Source organism: Phyllopteryx taeniolatus, chromosome 1 (genome assembly GCF_024500385.1).
Source record: "Phyllopteryx taeniolatus isolate TA_2022b chromosome 1, UOR_Ptae_1.2, whole genome shotgun sequence".
NCBI classification, from domain to species: Eukaryota; Metazoa; Chordata; class Actinopteri; order Syngnathiformes; family Syngnathidae; genus Phyllopteryx; species Phyllopteryx taeniolatus.
Genome location: NC_084502.1, coordinates 35,143,016 through 35,161,375, shown reverse-complemented (window position 1 = coordinate 35,161,375; position 18,360 = coordinate 35,143,016). Strand labels below are relative to the sequence as shown.

The 18,360-nt window shown below is 45.6% G+C and overlaps 1 protein-coding gene across 1 annotated transcript in view; it reads left to right on the top strand.

Moving 5' to 3' along the window:
* Positions 1-17,202, top strand: part of vwa5b1 (von Willebrand factor A domain containing 5B1) — a 42,813-nt gene extending 25,611 nt beyond the window's left edge. Inside the window, exons 19-21 of the mRNA XM_061791379.1 lie at positions 3,217-3,286; positions 3,989-4,112; positions 14,162-17,202. Of these exons, the coding sequence (XP_061647363.1) occupies positions 3,217-3,286; positions 3,989-4,112; positions 14,162-14,707 (740 nt within the window). The 3' untranslated portion in view covers positions 14,708-17,202. The remainder of the gene's footprint in view (positions 1-3,216; positions 3,287-3,988; positions 4,113-14,161) is intronic.
* Positions 17,203-18,360: the final 1,158 nt, after the last annotated feature.

Below are 18,360 nucleotides of genomic sequence, written 5' to 3'. Positions count from 1 at the left end.
TGTGTTCCAACTACAGGGGATCACACTCCTCAGCCTCCCTGGTAAGGTCTATTCAGGGGTGCTGGAGAGGAGGGTCCGTCGGGAAGTCGAATCTCAGATTCAGGAGGAGCAGTGTGGTTTTCGTCCTGGCCGTGGAACAGTGGACCAGCTCTACACCCTTGGCAGGGTCCTCGAGGGTGCATGGGAGTTCGGCCAACCAGTCTACATGTGTTTTGTGGACTTGGAGAAGGCGTTCCACCCTGTCCCTCGGTGGGTCCTGCGGGGGGTGCTTCGGGAGTATGGGGTACCGAACCCCCTGATACGGGCTTCACAACCGGAGTAAGAGTTTGGTCCGCATATCCGGCAGTAAGTCGGACTCGTTCCCGGTGAGGGTTGGACTCCGGTGAGGGTTGGACTCCGCCAAGGCTGCCCTTTGTCACCAATTCTGTTCATAACTTTTATGGTCAGAATTTCAAGGCGCAGCCAAGGCGAAGAGGGGTCCGGTTTGGTGGCCTCAGTATTGCATCTCTGCTTTTTGCAGATGATGTGGTTCTGTTGGCTTCATCAAGCCATGACCTCCAACTCTCACTGGAGCAGTTCGCAGCCGAATGTGAAGCGGCTGGGATGAGAATCAGCATCTCCAAATCTGAGACCATTGTCCTCAGTCAGAGAAGGGTGGCGTGCCCTCTCCAGGTCGGGGATGAGATCCTGCCCCAAGTGGAGGAGTTCAAGTATCTTGGGGTCTTGTTCACGAGTGAGGGAAGAATGGAATGGGAGATCGACAGGCGGATCGGTGCAACGTCTGCAGTGATGCAGACTTTGTATTGATCCGTTGTGGTAAAGAAGGAGCTAAGCCAAAAGGCGAAGCTTTCAATTTACCGGTCGCTCTACGTTCCTACCCTCACCTATGGTCACGAGCTGTGGGTCGTGACCATAGGTGAGGGTGACCGAAAGAACAAGATTCTGGATACAAGCGACCGAAATGAGTTTCCTCCGCAGGGTGTCCGGGCTCTCCCTTAGAGATAGGGTGAGAAGCTGGGTCATCCGGGAGGATCTCAGAGTAGAGTCACTGCTCCTCCACATTGAGAGGAGCCAGATAAGGTGGCTGGGGCATCTGATTCGGATGCCTCTTGGACGCCTCCCTGGTGGCATGTCCCACCGGGAGGAGACCCCGGGGACGCCCCAGGACACGCTGGAGAGACTACGTCCTTCGGCTGGCCTGGGAAAGCCTCGGGATCCCCCCGGAAGAGCTGGATGAAGTGGCTGGGGAGAGGGAAGTCTGGGCGTCCCTGCTAAAGCTACGGCCCGCAACCCGACCTCGGATAAGCGGTAGAAAATGGATGGATGGATGGACCCAGTATGCTGCTTCCTTAACTGGCAACCTGGAATTCAACTTTATCCATGTCGAAAACTGTATCAGTGCAAACTTTATCCATATTGTAGTGTTGTAACACTTGAGACCGGTCTCAAAATCACATTTTGAAGGTTTTGTTCTTGTCTCGGACTCAACTCAAGTCTTGGTCTTGTCTTGGTCTCAGACTGGCCGGACTCGGGGTTTACCATCAAGACCAGAACTGATCTGCTCTTCTTCAACTTCATATTAATGTAATAATAAGGAGAAGCACTTGGTGAAACAACAAATATCTTCAATTCATGTGTTGCCAACCTCCCACCAACCCTGTCATGACTTTAATATTTGTGGTGTTGTGGCTGAGGGGCGAAATAGATTTTTATGGTCTTGGTCTTTCCCAGTCTTGGTCTTGACTTGGTCTCGACTCCCAAAAGTCTTGGTCTTGTCTTGGTTTCGGTGGGTTCAGGTCTTGTGTGGCCTTGAGCACAACACTACAATATTGTTCTTCCATATTCTAGTCGTGGTGCATTACAAAGTGTTAGCCAACTGCCCAAAAAATGAGGGAGAAAAGAAATGAAAAACAACAATATTTGTTTTTGTGACTGTGCCTGCTTCCCTTGATAACCTTTAGCCTTGCAGTATTTGGGAGACGAGCTTCTGCTCTATTCTGTTCTGCTGATATCCACAAAGTTTAGTTTTAAAATTTGTTACCAGTTAGCTGCGAGGTCTTACCCTCTGCCAAGTGTATATGTATATCACCTAAATATCAGAATGACACAGTGAAATAACTTTTCATTTGATGCAAATTTGCACAGCTAGACATTGAGCCAACAGCCATGTAAGAATTTTTTAAGCCAGTAAGACGCACAATAGAGTTGTAGGGCCCACTAAAAACACGATGGTGGTTATCTTAGAAAAGTAATATTAAGAGGTGGCTAAAGTACTCATACGCTCTACCTTAGTAGAAGTATAGAGACTCGTGTTAAAAAAGAAAATACTGATTCAACAATTCAAAGTAAAAAGTAAAAATGAATTTTTACTGTGAATTATATACAATATCGGTTTTAATAGTATAACGAGAAAAAAAAAACCTTTGCACACAAAATAATTTCCCCTGTTTTCATAACTTACATAGTGCTCTTACTTAAAAGAAGAGGAAAAAAAAGTCATATTACTTTGCTGTTGAAGAGCTTGCTAGCATTGGCTTGACTTATATGCCATCAAAACAATGTGCTCCCAAAGCATTGCTACAACATGTGAACCAAAAAATTATTAGCTAATAATATCAACTGAAAAAATACACCTTATGTATGTTTCTTCCATAACTCATTCTTCATGACAACGTCAAACAACTCACTAAAGTAAGACCATGGATGGGAAATATCTTGTTTCTCCCAACAGTTGCAGTTGTCGTTAATGCTTCCTTGTTCAAGTTCCTCCTTATTGCTGTCATCCCTGTTTGCGGTTGACTTTAACTCTATTTATTTCGTCTTTACATCATGATTCCCAACCAATTCAGTGACCCGCACCCGGAAAAAAATATAAAAGATGTTCTTGTACCTTCTACAAAAATACCTCTGATTGAACAATGGAGGCATATACCAAATTTTTGGTGTGAATTGGTTTTCAAGTCCTGTGATTGACAGGCGACCAGTCCAGAGTGTAGCCCCTCTCTTGCCCAAAGTCAGCTGGGATAGGCTCACCTGGGACCCTAATGAAGAGAAACGGTATAAAAATGGATGGATGGAGGGATGAATGGATGTTTTTCATGCCATTTTGGTAACAAAAATTCAAAGACTGCAGGAAAAAACTAGCTTTGTCTGTGGAAACTGTTAATAGTGGCATTGATCGTTTCCCCCCTCCCCCCCTCTTCTCCCATTTCCCAGGGACACAAAGGAATCCGTCAGTGACCTCGGACCAGTCTCAGAAATCTGTTGAGAGTCTTTTTTCTGCCAGGTGGGTGGCTGGAGAAAGCCACGGTGTGCTGTGGACGCCAAGACATACACATTCTTTTCCCACACATCCCCCAATTCTCTATCTTTTTTCTACCTCTCTCTCTCACCCCTCTGTCTGTCTCCTCCATCTCTCCAGCTCTCCATCTTAACCCAACTGTTCCAGGCAGATCACCGCCACATACGGAGTCTCTGTTCTGTCCAAAGCTTCTTCCTTAGAGGGAAGCTTCTGGGGTGTCAAACTCATTTTTGTAGTTACGGTTTCCCTCAGAGGGCCGTTATAACTAAGCAAAGATAATAGTCTGTTCAACAATTGTTCAAGTTACTGTAAAAAGGATTTTTTTAACAAAAAAAATATTGTGCAATATCTTAGCATATTATTTATTACATATGACATATGACAATTCGAAATTTTGGTACAGAATTTTCAAAAAGAATCATGGACGTTGATACACATGAAATCATGTGTATGATTTGCTTTTGCGGGCCACATAAAATGATGTGGCGGGCCGGATCTGGACCCCGGACCTTGCGTTTGACACCTGTGCCATAGAGCTTACTCATTTGGGATTCAGTTGGTTTTCTTTAAGGTGTGAGGCATGTGGTTGTAGACCTGCTTCCATATGTGAAGTGCTTTGAGATAAAAGAGTGCCAAAATACAGTAAATAACACTGACTTGACTTGAGGCATGTGTCTCCTCGGCCAGGTTGGCGCTCAGCAGGACTCGTCTTCTGACAAAGGCTGCCAAAGGATTCATGAGCAGATCCCAAAGCAAGTCGGGTGATTCCATGGGAGAGAGCGACAATGAGAACAAGGATTACATTCCTCTGGTGGGTAGCTGATCTATGCAACATGATCCAGAGATTATGACTTCCAGAAAGAAGCAAGAATTTGACAGGTTAGAATTATGCTCAGATTAGTTTCCACTTCCACTTTTTTCACTTCTTTGTACATTTAAATAAATTCCCAAAGAAGAGCAAAGAGGAAGTGCTGACAAGGCTTAGAAATCTGTGGATCTTGTTTTGGTTTCCTAACTCAACTCAAATCTTTCTGTGAGGAGTTTGCATGTTCTTCCCCTGTTTGTTTGGATTTTCTCCAGGTACTAAAGAGGATGAAAACTGAAAAGGCAGTTGGTACTGATGGCATACACTATATTGCCAAAAGTATTTGATCACTTACCTTGACTCACATATGAATTTAAGTGACATCCCATTCTTAATCCATAGGGGTCAATATGACGCTAGTCCACCTATTGCAGCTATAACAGCTTCAACTCTTCTGGGAAGGCTGTCCACAAGTTTTTATTTCTTTTATTTTTTTTAACTTGTCCTGTTAGCTGCATGGCCTTCCAGAATGGTGGATCTGCAAGCCTTTTGTGCTGGAACAGTTTTGCTGTGCAACAGTGGAGTTTGAAATACTCTCTCTGCTTATTTTTAATTTGTTTAATTATTCTAATGTTTATTGAAAATGCAGAAAAGGGTTTTAAGAACAGACAGACGGACAGAGTGGGCAAGACTTTATTGAGAATCAGACTTGATCAGTCGAACAGAATAAAGTTTCTAGAAGCGAGAGAGAAACAAAGACAAAAGACAAAGCACTAATTGCAGTAAGCGCGTGACCCCACACCCAGTGAAAGAGTCCTAGGGGTGTGTGCCAGCGGATACATGCAAGTAAATTAATACCGTTTTACATGTACAAAGACTGACAGAAGTCTCCCATAATTGCTGTGGCCGCACCGCGGCGGCTGAGGACCCCACCCAATCAATCGGCGGACGGGACACGTCCCACACCGAGGGACCCAGGGCGGTCCGCCGGCCCCACCGAAGCGCCCCGACAACCGGCCACCCAGCTGGGGCCGCAGGAACCTAATGCCACCCCCTCCAGCCAACCACCCCACCCCACCCAGTGCCTCCCCGAGTGGTGTGGTGCATTAAAATCTGGAGAGGTCAGTGAGCCGAGGGGGTGGCGGCAGGGCTGCCCCCCCCCCCCCACCCGCGACCCCCCACGCCCCAGAGATAGGGGTAGTGGTGCATTCAAACATGGGGAGTGTGTGTGATGCATTTAAAATCCAGGGGGGCAGGCAGGGCGGAGGAGCAGGGCGCACGGACCGGGAAACAGCACAGACGTGCTGAAACCCAATCCGACACCCACACCCTCCTGATCCCATACCAGTCCCCCAGGAACCCTTTGATATGTGTATGTGCCCAGATGTGTTTAGTGAGAAATATATACAGTGAATGGTGTGAGTGTGTGCTGAGTGGCATTAAGAGGCATGGCTACCGCAGGTCGGGCCCATTAGGCCAGACAACCACCGACGAAGAGGGCCATTCCACCCAGACCAGCACCACCAACCCCGCCCCCCATAATACACACACACACCCCTGCCACCCCCCCCCCCCCCCCCCCCCCCAAACCAGGCAGGGAAAACAAACCCACAGCAGTCCGCACAGCCCGCAGGCGACCGCCCGTCTCCCCCACGGGAAGAGGAAGAGGCGACTGCAGTGGGACACAAGGAACGGAGATAAGAGGAGGAAGCAGGCACAAGGAGCGACAGGGGGGCCCCACCGCCCCCACCAGCAGCCAGAGCGGGGGACCCAGACAGGTGCCAGCCGGCACCTCCCCAGCACCCACCGGAACATGGGCGAGTCACCATCACACCACCATTACTCCCCAGGAGGTCACCCCAGTGGTTCCCCTCCACCCCCGAGATCAGGAAGGAGTGAAAAAAAGTCCCGCCCCCACAGATTCCAGAACAGCAAACACAGGGACAAGAGAAGAAGATCCCCACAGCATGCACGTGTCTTTTCACCATGCGAACCGATCTAAAATGTGTGAAAATAAAAATAAATAAGTAGAATAATAAAACAACAACAACCTCGGCAACAAAGAATATACAATTCCATTGTTTATGTTCAAACTTGAAAATAGTCTTGCTATTGTCAAATGTCAAATGGCACCCTACTCAGGCAAAGAATCAAGAGTCTAGATTTAGCATGTTGAGGAAAGGTGACCAGCTATCTACATAGATGTGTAATTGATTTTTTCGTTCTGCTGAAATGTTTTCTAATGCAATATATTCTATGATGAGATTTAACCACTGATTGATGTTAATAGCTTGTTTGTTTTTCCAGTTCAATAGAATTGTTTTCTTAGCAGTAGCTAACACGTCAAGTAATGATTGTGAATATTTATTAGGGAGGTCAATTATGCTTAAGTCGCCAAGAATGCACAATCTTGGGGAAAGTGGAATCCTTCAGTTTAAAATATACGAGAGTTTTTGTATAACCGAAGACCAAAAGCATTGAATTGGTGTACATTCCCATATAGCATGAAAATAGGTGTCTGGGGTATTTTTGGTGCACTGCATTGCACGCATATATTAGATGGAAAGAAGCCCATTTTATGCATAGTGTACTGAGTAAAGTGTGTTCTATGGAGCACTTTATATTGTATAAGCTGTGTTTTTTGTCATTTTAAACATATTGTTACAAATCTGTATCCAGTAGCTACGGTCAGCAGACATGGAGAGGTCTTCTTACCATTTGGTGATTGGTAAGTGCCTCACAGTTCTGAGGACCAGGGTTCAATCCCCAGCCCCGCCTGTGTGGAGTTTGCATGTTCTACCCGTGCCTGCGTGGGTTTTCTCCGGGCACTCCGGTTTCCTCCCACATCCCAAAAACATGCATGGCAGGTTAATTGAATACTCTAAATTGCCCGTAGTTGTGAATGTGAGTGCGAATGGTTGTTTGTTTATATGTGCCCTGCGAAACCATTTAAATGTGGGTTTAAATGGAATCATTGAAAATAAATAATTTATTTACCTGCCAATGTAGCCAGTCGCCGCCCAGCTAGAAGGCGAGACAGTGTCCCCGCCTGGTGTAAAGGAGGGTGGATAGGGGCGCCCAACAGGGGAACAGCTAGGGGGGCACCCAGGAGAGCAGCCACGGGGCATGAGAGTGGAGCCCTCAACCCGAGCAGACATCCAGCCAGAGGGGCCCGGCCCCAGGAGTGCCGTCACTGTTACTATGACTGCCATGTCCCCGACTGGCAGTCACTGGCCCTACCCCATGCAAGTGACCCCCAAGTGGTGTAGTGCATTAAAATCTGGAGAGGCCTGAGAGGATGGGGGGTAGGGTAGGGCTGTTGGGCACTGCTGCCCCGCAGCCAACCCCCTGCCAACCCAAATCGTACCACCCCCCAGAAATCATTGTATGTAGTGTATTTAAAAAACAGAGATGGTTTTGTGTAATGCATTAAAAGACCTGGAGGACAGGCAGGGCGGAGGAGCAAAGAGTCTCAACCAGGTACCAGCACTGACGTGCTGAATCCTGTTCTGACGCCCGCATCCCCCCGACCCTCCACCAACCCCCCAAGAAACCCTGAGTATGTGTGTGTGCCCGGATGTAATGAGTGAAAAAATATTTACAGTGAATTCTGTGAGTGTGTGTTAAGTGAGTGATTAAGAGGCATGGCTGCTGCAGGCCGGGCCCATCCTGCGGGACAACCACAGGGAGAGAGGACTGTCACACCCAGCCTTGCAGTACCCCCCAGCCCCCATCCCAGCCAGCGCCCGCTACCCACCCAAGAGTGCGGGAGGTGAACCCGCCCCCAGACCAGGAAGTGGTGTGGACAAAACCCCACAGTGGGCCTCACGGTCAGCAGGGAACCCCCCCCCCCCTGCGAAAAGAGGGGGAGGCGACCGCAGTCGGACGCAAATACCAGAGAGAAGAGGAAGAAGCAAGCCCGAGGAGTGACAGGGGCCCCCACCATACCCCACCAGCAGCCGGAACGGGGAACCAAAGCAGACGCCAAATGGCACCACCCCAGCACCTGTGGACTATGAGCGAATCCACCACCAGCGCATGCTGGAAGACCCATCCAGTTATTCTCCCCCATAACACCCCCCAGGCCAAAAGGAGTAAAAAAAATTCCCGCCCCCATAGACGCCAGCACCGCAAGCACAGGGTCAAGAAAAGAAAATCCCCAATCCATTCATGTCCTTTCATTGTGCAAAACAGTCAAAATTGTGAGAAAGAGAAAAAGTAATTAAATACATAAGAAAAAGGAGAAAATAAAACAACAAAGAATACAGAAGCCAAACTTTACTATGTGACGAATACGCCGTACCAGTTTCATATTGAACAAGTAGCACCCAAGAACTGATGTGACCTTTGCATTCCTGCCTCCTGAACCCTCAGCCAGCAGATCAGTCCTGCAAGCCACCGGTCATCTGTTTCAACTCAAGTGGTCCCGTAAAACTAGATAAGGGTCCCCTCACTGCTCAAAAGACCTTTCTGTATGGACAGTCCAACGACCGGAAATCTGGGGTGCCTCATGACCAGATGTGGCAATTCGGAATAATTGACAACAATGGATTTATTAGTTAAACTGGCCTCAATGGTTTTATTAGTTAACCAATCTCCCCATGAACCCACCAGAGGAATGAACAGAGGCCCTTTTTTGACATTCTTCACCTCCAGTCTGACCCTCTTTCAAAGGACTCTCTGGCATCATTAGTAGAGCATGAGCGACGCCCACTGGCGCTTAAGAGTCACTGCAAGCTGAATTCAAATGACTGCATATGAGTGTGTTACATTCCGGCTTTCAAAAAATACAAACCCTGCATGAATGTTCCAAGTGTATATCGTGATATCAATGTCATTAATGACTGTTTCTTCCTACACAGATCTGCTGTCAAATCTGTTTGAAAAGAACAATATGATTGTTTAAGCTCAGACGATATGAAAGGTTACATCAATGACATTAAGTGGTCTTTGCCAACAAACAAAGGTTGAAAAAAATCATTGCGTATGTTAACCATTGTGTGTGACAATGCAAAACCTGGGAATTATTTTTTTTTTAACTTAGATACACTGGGTAACTTAGATACACGGTGGACGACTGGCTAGCACATCTGGCTAACAGTTCTGAGGACCGGGGTTCAAATCCCGGCCCAGCCTGTGTGGAGTTCGCATGTTCTCCCCGTGCCTGCGTGGGTTTTCTCCGGGCATGCCAGTTTCCTCCCACATCCCAAAAACATACATGGTAGGTTGATTGAAGACTGAATTGCCTGTAGGTGCGAATATGTGCGCGAATGGTTGTTTGTTTAGATGTGCCCTGCAATTGGCTGGCGACCAGTACAGGTTGTACCCCGCCTCTCGCTCGAAGATGGATGGGATAGGCTGCATCACACCCGCGAACCCTTGTGAGGATAAAGTGGTACGGAAAATGGATGGATGGATGGGTTTTAGCCCACAGATAATTTTAGGGTGAAATTCAAAATCAGAGGTGTGGTCTACTCACCCGCGCTGGTATTTTGGCTCCCTAAAAGTACAAAAGACCGACTCCTCTTGTTTTCGCCCTCTCATCTTCCTTCTACGCCCAAGACCTTGGCTCCAGGCCGAAGCTCCGTCCTCCCCTCCCCACGGTGCTCGGACCGGCAAAAACCTTCCCAGCTTCTTCAACACTTGCTTGGCCACAGACATTCGGCACAACTCTACTACGCTTTTTGCATAAGAGTTGAGTCGCCTGCGAGCTTAACCAGCCAGGAAGAAGTTGCGTGTGGAATTTCCCCCTGAACGCGTGGCAAACAACCTTCTCCTTGTGCTTTGCCCCCCACTGTTTTTCCTTTTTTTCTTCAAATCAACCTGTCGACATCGGGAGAACCGACCCGCCTGCTTAACATGATCTTCGCAACGTGAGTACAACTTGCTGTTTACCAAGTACAAATTAATGCATAACAATTTGGGATGAGACTAGCGATCATGAAGATTCCCAGCTTTATCATCGCTCAACACGCATCCAGTCATTTCACACTCACGTCACGTGATCAGCCTTCTTTACAAATGTTTACCTGTACTTTTTTCGTAGTTAAGTCCCTCCACATCTGTTCCCTAATTTCCCTGTAGTTTTCATTACATTTTCTCTAAAGTAAACCTCTTGGTGTGCATTGTGTGTTTTTGAGTGCAAAACCTGACCGCTGAAATCGAAAACTAACCTCCTATTGAATGTAGTGAGCCTTTGGAGCACAGAGATTGATAGAGGTTTTTCATCACTTTTGCTCAAAATAAAAAATAAATGTGGTGCACTATATGAGAAAAAGATAGCTTTGATTGTAACATTCTAACGTTTGTTGAATTACCCCAGAAATAGACGAAGGCGTTTACTTTCCGAGCCTCCTTTCCAAATTAATTACGCTTTTATCCAAACCAATATACGCTACAACTATTACATCAAGCCTTTAAGGAAAAGAACACCCTGCGAACAGTCAAGCATAGTGGAGGATCCATAATCCTGCATTGCTGCATCTGGTACTGGAGGCCTTGACTGTATCATGAAATAGGAAAATTATCAAGAGATTTGACAGCGAAATGTCTTTCCCAGTGTAAGAAAACTTGTCTTGAGGCGAAGATCATGGGTCCTCCAACAAGACAAAGACCCAAAGCATACATCCAAAAGCACACAGGAATGGCCAGCAATGAGTCCTGATCTCTTAGGGCGCAGGTGGAGACAGGCTTGAGCAACGAGACGTGGAATGTGGGGTGAATCTTTAGGGACTGTGGCAGTTTTAACTGGAAGGAAGTGGTATTAATGATTTTGGTGATGGGAAAAGGACCAATGAAGCGTGGAGCGAGCTTACGGGACTCTGTTTGAAGGGGAAGGTCATGGGAAGAGAGCCAGACGGATTGACCCACCTTGTATTCGGGCGTCAGGGAGCGATGAGGGTCCACAAGCTGCTTGTTGCGTGCCGAGCACCGGTTCAGCTCTGCACGGACATCCTTCCAAACCGCATGGACTCTCTGGAGGTGATCTTGTACGGAGGGGACTGCCACCGCCCGCTCCTGTAGGTCGAACAGTGGAGGTTGGAAACCGTAGCAAGCCATGCATGGGGACTTACCGGTAACGGAGCTGTTGAGGGAATTATGAGCGTAATCAATCCATGGGAGGAAGGAATTCCATGAGGAGAGGTTGCGGGCGGTTCCAGGGTTTGGTTGGCCCGCTCCGTCTGGCAGTTGGTCTGCGGGTGATAGCCCGAGGATAAGCTGGGTGCTGCGCCCACCGTCTTGCAGAATTCTTTCCAGACCCGAGAGGAAAACTGGGGACCTCGATCGGAGACTATGTCGATGGGGATACCATGGAGTTTGAAGACATGTAAGACAAGGTTAGCAGTTTCCAGGGCGGACGGGAGTTTGGGGAGGGGCACATAATGGACACACTTGGAAAAACGATCGATGATTGTGAGAATAACTGTTACCGTCAGAGGGGGGCAGGCCGGTAACGAAGTCCACAGTGATGTGAGACCAAGTGCGGCTGGGAACTGGCAAGGGCCACAGCAGGCCAGCTGGAGGTCGGTGAGAAGACTTCCCTCGGGCGCAGACGGAGCAAGCTTGAACAAACTCTCGGGTGTCTTTGATGAGGCTGCGCCACCAGAAGTGCTGCTGGATGAACTGGGTAGTACGCGTGATGCCAGGGTGACAAGTTAATTTAGAGTTGTGGGGTCACTGTAAGACTTCGCAGGGGTGGGCCAGTCGATGATGGCTTGGATTTTGGCGGGGTCCGGTTGTAGTTCTCCTTTTGCAATGATGTAGCCAAGGAAATGTACTGAGGATAGGTATTCACATTTTTCTGGTTTGATGTATAGACAGTTCTTGAGGAGGTGCTGGAGGACTTGGCGTACATGGATGCGGTGTTCTTCGGGGGAGCGGGAGAAAATGAGGATGTCATCCAGGTATTCAAACACAAACCGGTTGAGCATGTCACGGAGGACGTCAGTAATTAATATTTGGAAAACTGCAGGGGCGTTGGTTAAACCGAATGGCATGACCAGATACTCAAAGTGTCCGAGAGGGGTATTGAAGGCAGTCTTCCATTCGTCCCCCTCTCGGATACGGATGAGGACTTAGGCGTTCAATTTTGTAAAGATTTGGGCTTCGCAGAGGGGTTCAAAGGATTGGTCGATCAGGGGTAGTAGTGACTTATTTTTAATTGTAATGTCATTGAGTCCTCGGTAGTCAATGCATGGGCGGGGAGTGGTGTCTTTTTTCTCTACGAAGAAAAATCCAGCCCCGACCGGCGACTAGGAGGGGCGTATGAGCCTAGCAGCCAAGGAGTCGCGGATGTAATCCTCCATAGCATTTTTTTTTTCGGAACGGGAGAGATTGTAGTCAGCTGGTGGGAAATGGAGCTCCCGGCAAGAGGTCTATGGTGCAGTCATATGGGCGGTGTGGGGGGTAGAGATGATGAAGTCCTTGCTGAATACTGGGGATAGCTCATGATATTCTTCTGGAACTTTGGAAAGGTCCACTGGGGCGGCAGAGGGTGGTGGGTCTTCTGAGGGTGGAACGGCAGGAAAACAGACAGTGGGAATGGCAATGAGGACTCCATCCGGTAATGGATAAATGAGTCCAGTCTATGGCGGGGTTGTGGAGTTGGAGCCAGGTAATACCAAGAAATAAGGGGGTCTCAGGGGAAGGAATGACAAAAAGGGAAATGTTTTTGCGTTGATTGTCTGAAATAAGGAGTGTGATGGGCACTGGTGGGTGACCAGGGAAATTACTCGGCCATTCAGGGCTCTGACGGGGGGGGGGAGGACGCAAAGAGTCATCCAGGCTACTACAATGGGACTGCAGGGCAGTATATGACAGATACATCGATATTATTCCTACGATCCAACTGGATTGATCTGTGCTCTACAAGCTAGCCTTCAGGACGTAAATCCATCCATCCATTTTCATTACCGCTTATCCTCACTTGGGTCGCGGGCTGCTGGAGCCAATCCCAGCTATCTTCGGGCAGGAGGCGGGGTACACCCTGAACCGGTCGCCAGCCAATCGCAGGGCACATATAAACAAAGAACCGTTCGCACTCACATTCACACCTACGGGAAATTTAGAGTCTCCAATCAACCTACCATGTTTTTGGAATGTGGGAGGAAACCGGAGTGAGAGGAGAATGAGCGACATGGTCAACTAGTGGACGCTGTTTCAGGCTCACTTTTATTTGATTTAGCTCACCATGTACTATTAACACTATATTTTTTATTACTGGTTTATCCTGTTTTTTTTGTTTTATTTAAATCAGTTTATTATTTTTGAAAAAAAAACAAATTAGTAGTGAATTCAAAAATAATGATCTATGGTTTTAATCCACTTTCTTAGAGGAAACATCCAAGGGTCCTGTTGATGGATTCATTCAAAATTAGGAAACGTAATCGAAATGTAATTGATTATATTATTTTAAGAAAGTAATTGAAATAGTTACACTACTATTACATTTTCAACAGCATAAATTGTAATTGTAATCAACTACATTTCCAAAGTAATCTTCCCAACACTGCACGTGAGTAACATTGTATGCTATGTTTGTATTTGTTGCTGCTGTGGGTGTTAAAGTGGCAGTTGTTTGAAGGTTCATAATAACCATAACATCGATGCTAATTTCACTTCGCTTGTTTATGGCGTTTCACATGATACAGTATGTACGCATTCGGCTGTAAATGTGTGTTTAAGTATACAATGTTTAATATTATTTGGTTATATATGTCCGTTTTACAGTAAACTTTAACTGGGGGTGACAAAAAAAACCAGTTTAAAGCAAGCACGCTTTGCCTCTGTGTGGGCGAGAATATCTTCTTTTAGTTTCCTCAAAGTGATGTCATTAAAATAGTCTCCATTTCTTGACAGCGAGAGAGTGAGACCAGGGGCGAAGGAATACTTTATTAAAAAGTGTGTTTTAATAAGTTTGTGGGAGAGGTAAAACTATTAAGTGTATTTTTATATGGTCTCCATATATTGTTTCTCACCAATTGCGGGTTGGTCTGGAACGTGTAACCTGCGATAAACGGAGGTTGATTGTCAGAATTGTATTTGGTACTCCACAGGTGTTGCTGCAGCTGGCGTGCGGCGCTTTCCCGCTTGACCCAGCCCTGTGTGACGCCATCAACGTGCCCATGGACAAGCTCAAGTGGACATCCCCCTTTACGAGCCACCGCACCAGCCTGGGACACCTGTCCCACTCGAGCAGCCGGCGTCCAGAGAGCGCCGAAAATGATTCGGGACCATCATGTGACCCACAAACATGTCCGAAACATCCCCTGCCATCCGCCAGATACCAGGTGGACGGCGGGTCAGGCGCTCCGGAGACGAGCGCTCGTAGCGATGCACAAAGGAGGATCCTGGACCCGGAGAGCCTGGTGTGGGCAACGGCGGTAGCCCTGGCCTGGCTGGAGCACAGCTCTGCCAGCTACTTCATCGAGTGGGAGCTGGTGGCCGCCAAGGCCAGCTTGTGGCTCAGCGGCCAGGACATCCCGGAAGGCCGGGATGTCGCGTCGGTCAAGGCGGCCGCCAACCAGCTCTTCATCATCCTCAGACACTGGGACGACAACCTGCAGTTGAACATGCTCTGCTATAACCCCAACAGTGTGTGATGCTAATGTGTGTGACCTGCCCACGCTTGTCTCTCTGGAGTCTGTCAGTGTTGTGAGCAATGTGCATGCTCTTTGGTGTGCATGTGTCCTTCAAACATATCAGAGTCAGTACGTTTACATGTGCAGTATATCTCCACTAAGACATTTAAATCAACTGCTTGCCTCCTATAAAGTACATATGCAGAATGCGCAGAAAATTACTGTCCAAAGTATGCCAGCTACCATCGGTAGCGCTTTGCCTTCTAATTATACTCTACTCTACCTACTGGCCCTCTTATTAAGCCACAGACCACCCTAAAATATTTATCCCTGTGCATTCCATCAGTGTGTTGTACACCTGTGCTACAAATGACCTGCATACTTGGGTACATTTACACAACATTTATTCTTTCAAGTTTCAACAAGAGACTCACTAATGGTGGCGAGGTATAATTGTCTGACTTCAGTACAGGCAGTGTAGTTAGGTGATGGTGTGAATGTGAGTGAGTGGTTGTCTGTCTCTATATGTGCCGTGCAACTGACTGGCCACCAGCCCAGGGTGTTGTCGGCCTTTCGCTTGGAGTCAGCTAGGCTAGGTACGAGCTCCCCGTGATCCTGAAGAGGATAAGCGATATAGAAAATGGATGGATGGAAGATTTACATTCGCAATGTAATATGCATGCCAGACAAGTAGTTGCTGATGTCCCTTTGAGAAGAAACACGACATGCATGATAACCAACTGATTGTTTTCCTAAAAAATATTTTGTTGTCTGGAGGTAATGTGAGTCACTTGTACACATTAGTGGTGTAGTAAATGTGCACTTGGATGGAGACGTGTAAATGCAACAGCGTTGTTGTCAACCATTGTTGTTATACTTGTAAACTACCTGAGTGTTAACACTTGCGCATATGCATATTCTCATCCCATGTTTTAAAAGTTTGCGTTTTCGGGATCTAAAGTGCACAATCGGGCAAAGCAACAACGCAACTCCAAAATCTGTTTTCAGCTCAAAACTGGTTTAGATAATCCTCCGTGCGCATTAGCTCGGTTTGGTACAATTTCAGTCATGCGCACATGCGGTATAAAAGTCCAGTTTAATAAATAATTCAATTAGCGCCATGTAAACATACTGGCCCTTCTTCATGAAGCGGAAATCAGTGTTAGGTTTGTATACTTTTTTAACACACATTGTCTCGTACTTAAGAACATTTTGCCAAGTTATTTAGTGTTTTATGTTAACCATTCTATAAAAGGCATTTACACATTACAACCTTACGAACAATTATGAGCTAAATGTTAACAATTACTCATGTAGCAGAACAAGCCAAGTCAAAGAACAAACTTTATTGTTAGCAGCTATTTACTTGCAAATGGCAAAGTAAAAAAAATGGCAGTTAAAGTTATTATTTCTGCTGATTTTTGTATATTTTTTTTTCAACTCGGGAACAATATTTTAATCTATATTCTAGTATTGTAACTAGAATGGCACATGATAGAAATCCTGGAGCTACTCCGTCTAGGAATAATAAAAATGATCTTCAATCTGTATTTTTTTTTAGAATCCCACTAATGAACCAATGAGCTATCCTGCTAACTAGATAACTAACAAACTAACTACAGTAACTGACAGAATGAGAATTATCATTCATAATTATATGAATAGCAACAAAATATCCTATACAACTCAAAATTCAAATGTAAAAATATTTTGGTCTAAATTACATTCTTGTCAATTGAATATTTCTCACAATGATGCCAAAAAGGGAAAATAAATTATGAAATGAAAATGTCTTGAGTTTTGAATTGATTAGATTATAGTTTACTAAATATTTTACTTTACTAGTGGCCCAAAAATCACTGTTAACTGAATATGTTGTGTGGAACCTAAATAGAGTTAAACATATTTGCAGCAGTCATTTATCAATATGCCATTTTACCACAAGTGCCTATATTAAAAATACAGTATGATTAAGTCATTTGTTTAGTTTCACATTTTTGATTCCTCTAGCGTACTCTGTGGTGTCTTTCCACTATTAATTTTGTTCCCTTTGCGTCAGTGTTGCTTTACTCAGGTACCTATTCACCTTGTCTATGGCTGATTGCGCCACTTTCCTTGCATGAGCGACGATCTTGTGTCACCCTAATGATGTTAAAATAAGAAGTGTTTTATGACAAGTCTTGCACAGTGTTACTACTGCGTCATGTAGTCCTATTTCTTTTGTGTTGTAGTTGCAGTAACGTATGCCGCTGTGATAGTGCCAAGGTATAATTTTAAGTGAACTTGCTATGTGTGCCTTTAAAAATGAATGTTGACAGTTGTACTGATGCTCAGACTAACTCTACAGGTGCATGTAATAAAATCATTCACAAATAAATATTTGTACCTACCTACTGCACATACTGGCAATTATTGGCCATGTTTGGTGGACACTCAGTCGATTATACTCAGATTTACTTTCCCTATTATCAAAACAAAAATTATGTAAACTGTCCTGCCATCGCAATGGCAATTTGATGGACTAAAAAAAAAATTAAAAAATTAATTAATTAAAAAAACACTGACATATTTCCATGCCTCCAGAAGTATTTACATTTTCCATCATATGTTAAAGTATAATTTAGATGATTATAGTTTACAGCAAAAAAAATAAAAAATTGCCATCTCTAGAAACTAGAATATTTCATAACAATCTATCAAGAAACAATGAAAATGATTTTTAATGTAGAAATTTAGGCAGGAATTGGGCCTCTGAAAAGTATTTTCCCAAGTGTTTAACGAATCTATATAATGTATGAGTACTGAAACAAATGAACTTTTCTACCATATTCAAATTTATTGAGATGTCCCTGTAAATTTGGTCGCACTAACCTTCGGTTAAATTATCAGAAGTGTGACTGTTGAGGAAGCGTGTCTGAAGAACGTTGCTTTTCATCTTAAATTCCGCAGTAATATAGCGCTGGTATTAAGTCAAGTAACTGCGTAGCTCTCGACATTCAGCCGTCTGAGGTCAGAGCAACAACAACGTTCGCGACGTTCTTATTATGGGGCTCAAGTGTCCATGCAGCATGTTATGAAACCCGGCATTGTTAGTTAGAAAAGGACATGTATGAGGGCAGCAGAACAGCGGTGAGGTGTGCTGTAGGTGTGACAGACGAATTTAAGGTGGAGGTGGGACTGCATCAGGGATCAGCCCTGAGCCCCTTCCCGTTTGCAGTGGTGATGGATAGGCTGACAGATGAGGTTAGACTGGAATCCCCGTGGACCATGATGTTTGCAGATGACGTCGTGATCTGCAGTGAAAGCAAAGAGCAGGTGGAGGAACAGTTAGAAAGGTGGAGGCATGCACTGGAAAGCAGAGGAGTGAAGATTAGCTGAAGTAAGACAGAATATATGTGCATGAATGAGGGAAGAGGAGAAGAAATACCGTGGGTGGAAGACATTAAAAACTTAGGGTCAAAAGTCCAGAGCAATGGTGAGTGACTGAAAGCTTTGCAATTGATTTTTTTCATTATTATTATTATTATTTGTGTGTGTGTGTGAGACAGCGGCCTCTTGGAAAAGTAATTTTAGCCTTCTGTATGTTCCACATATATTGAGGACTGACAACACATGCTACCGTACCACATTTCATCCACAGTTACACTCTAAATTATAAATAGATATCATTAAAT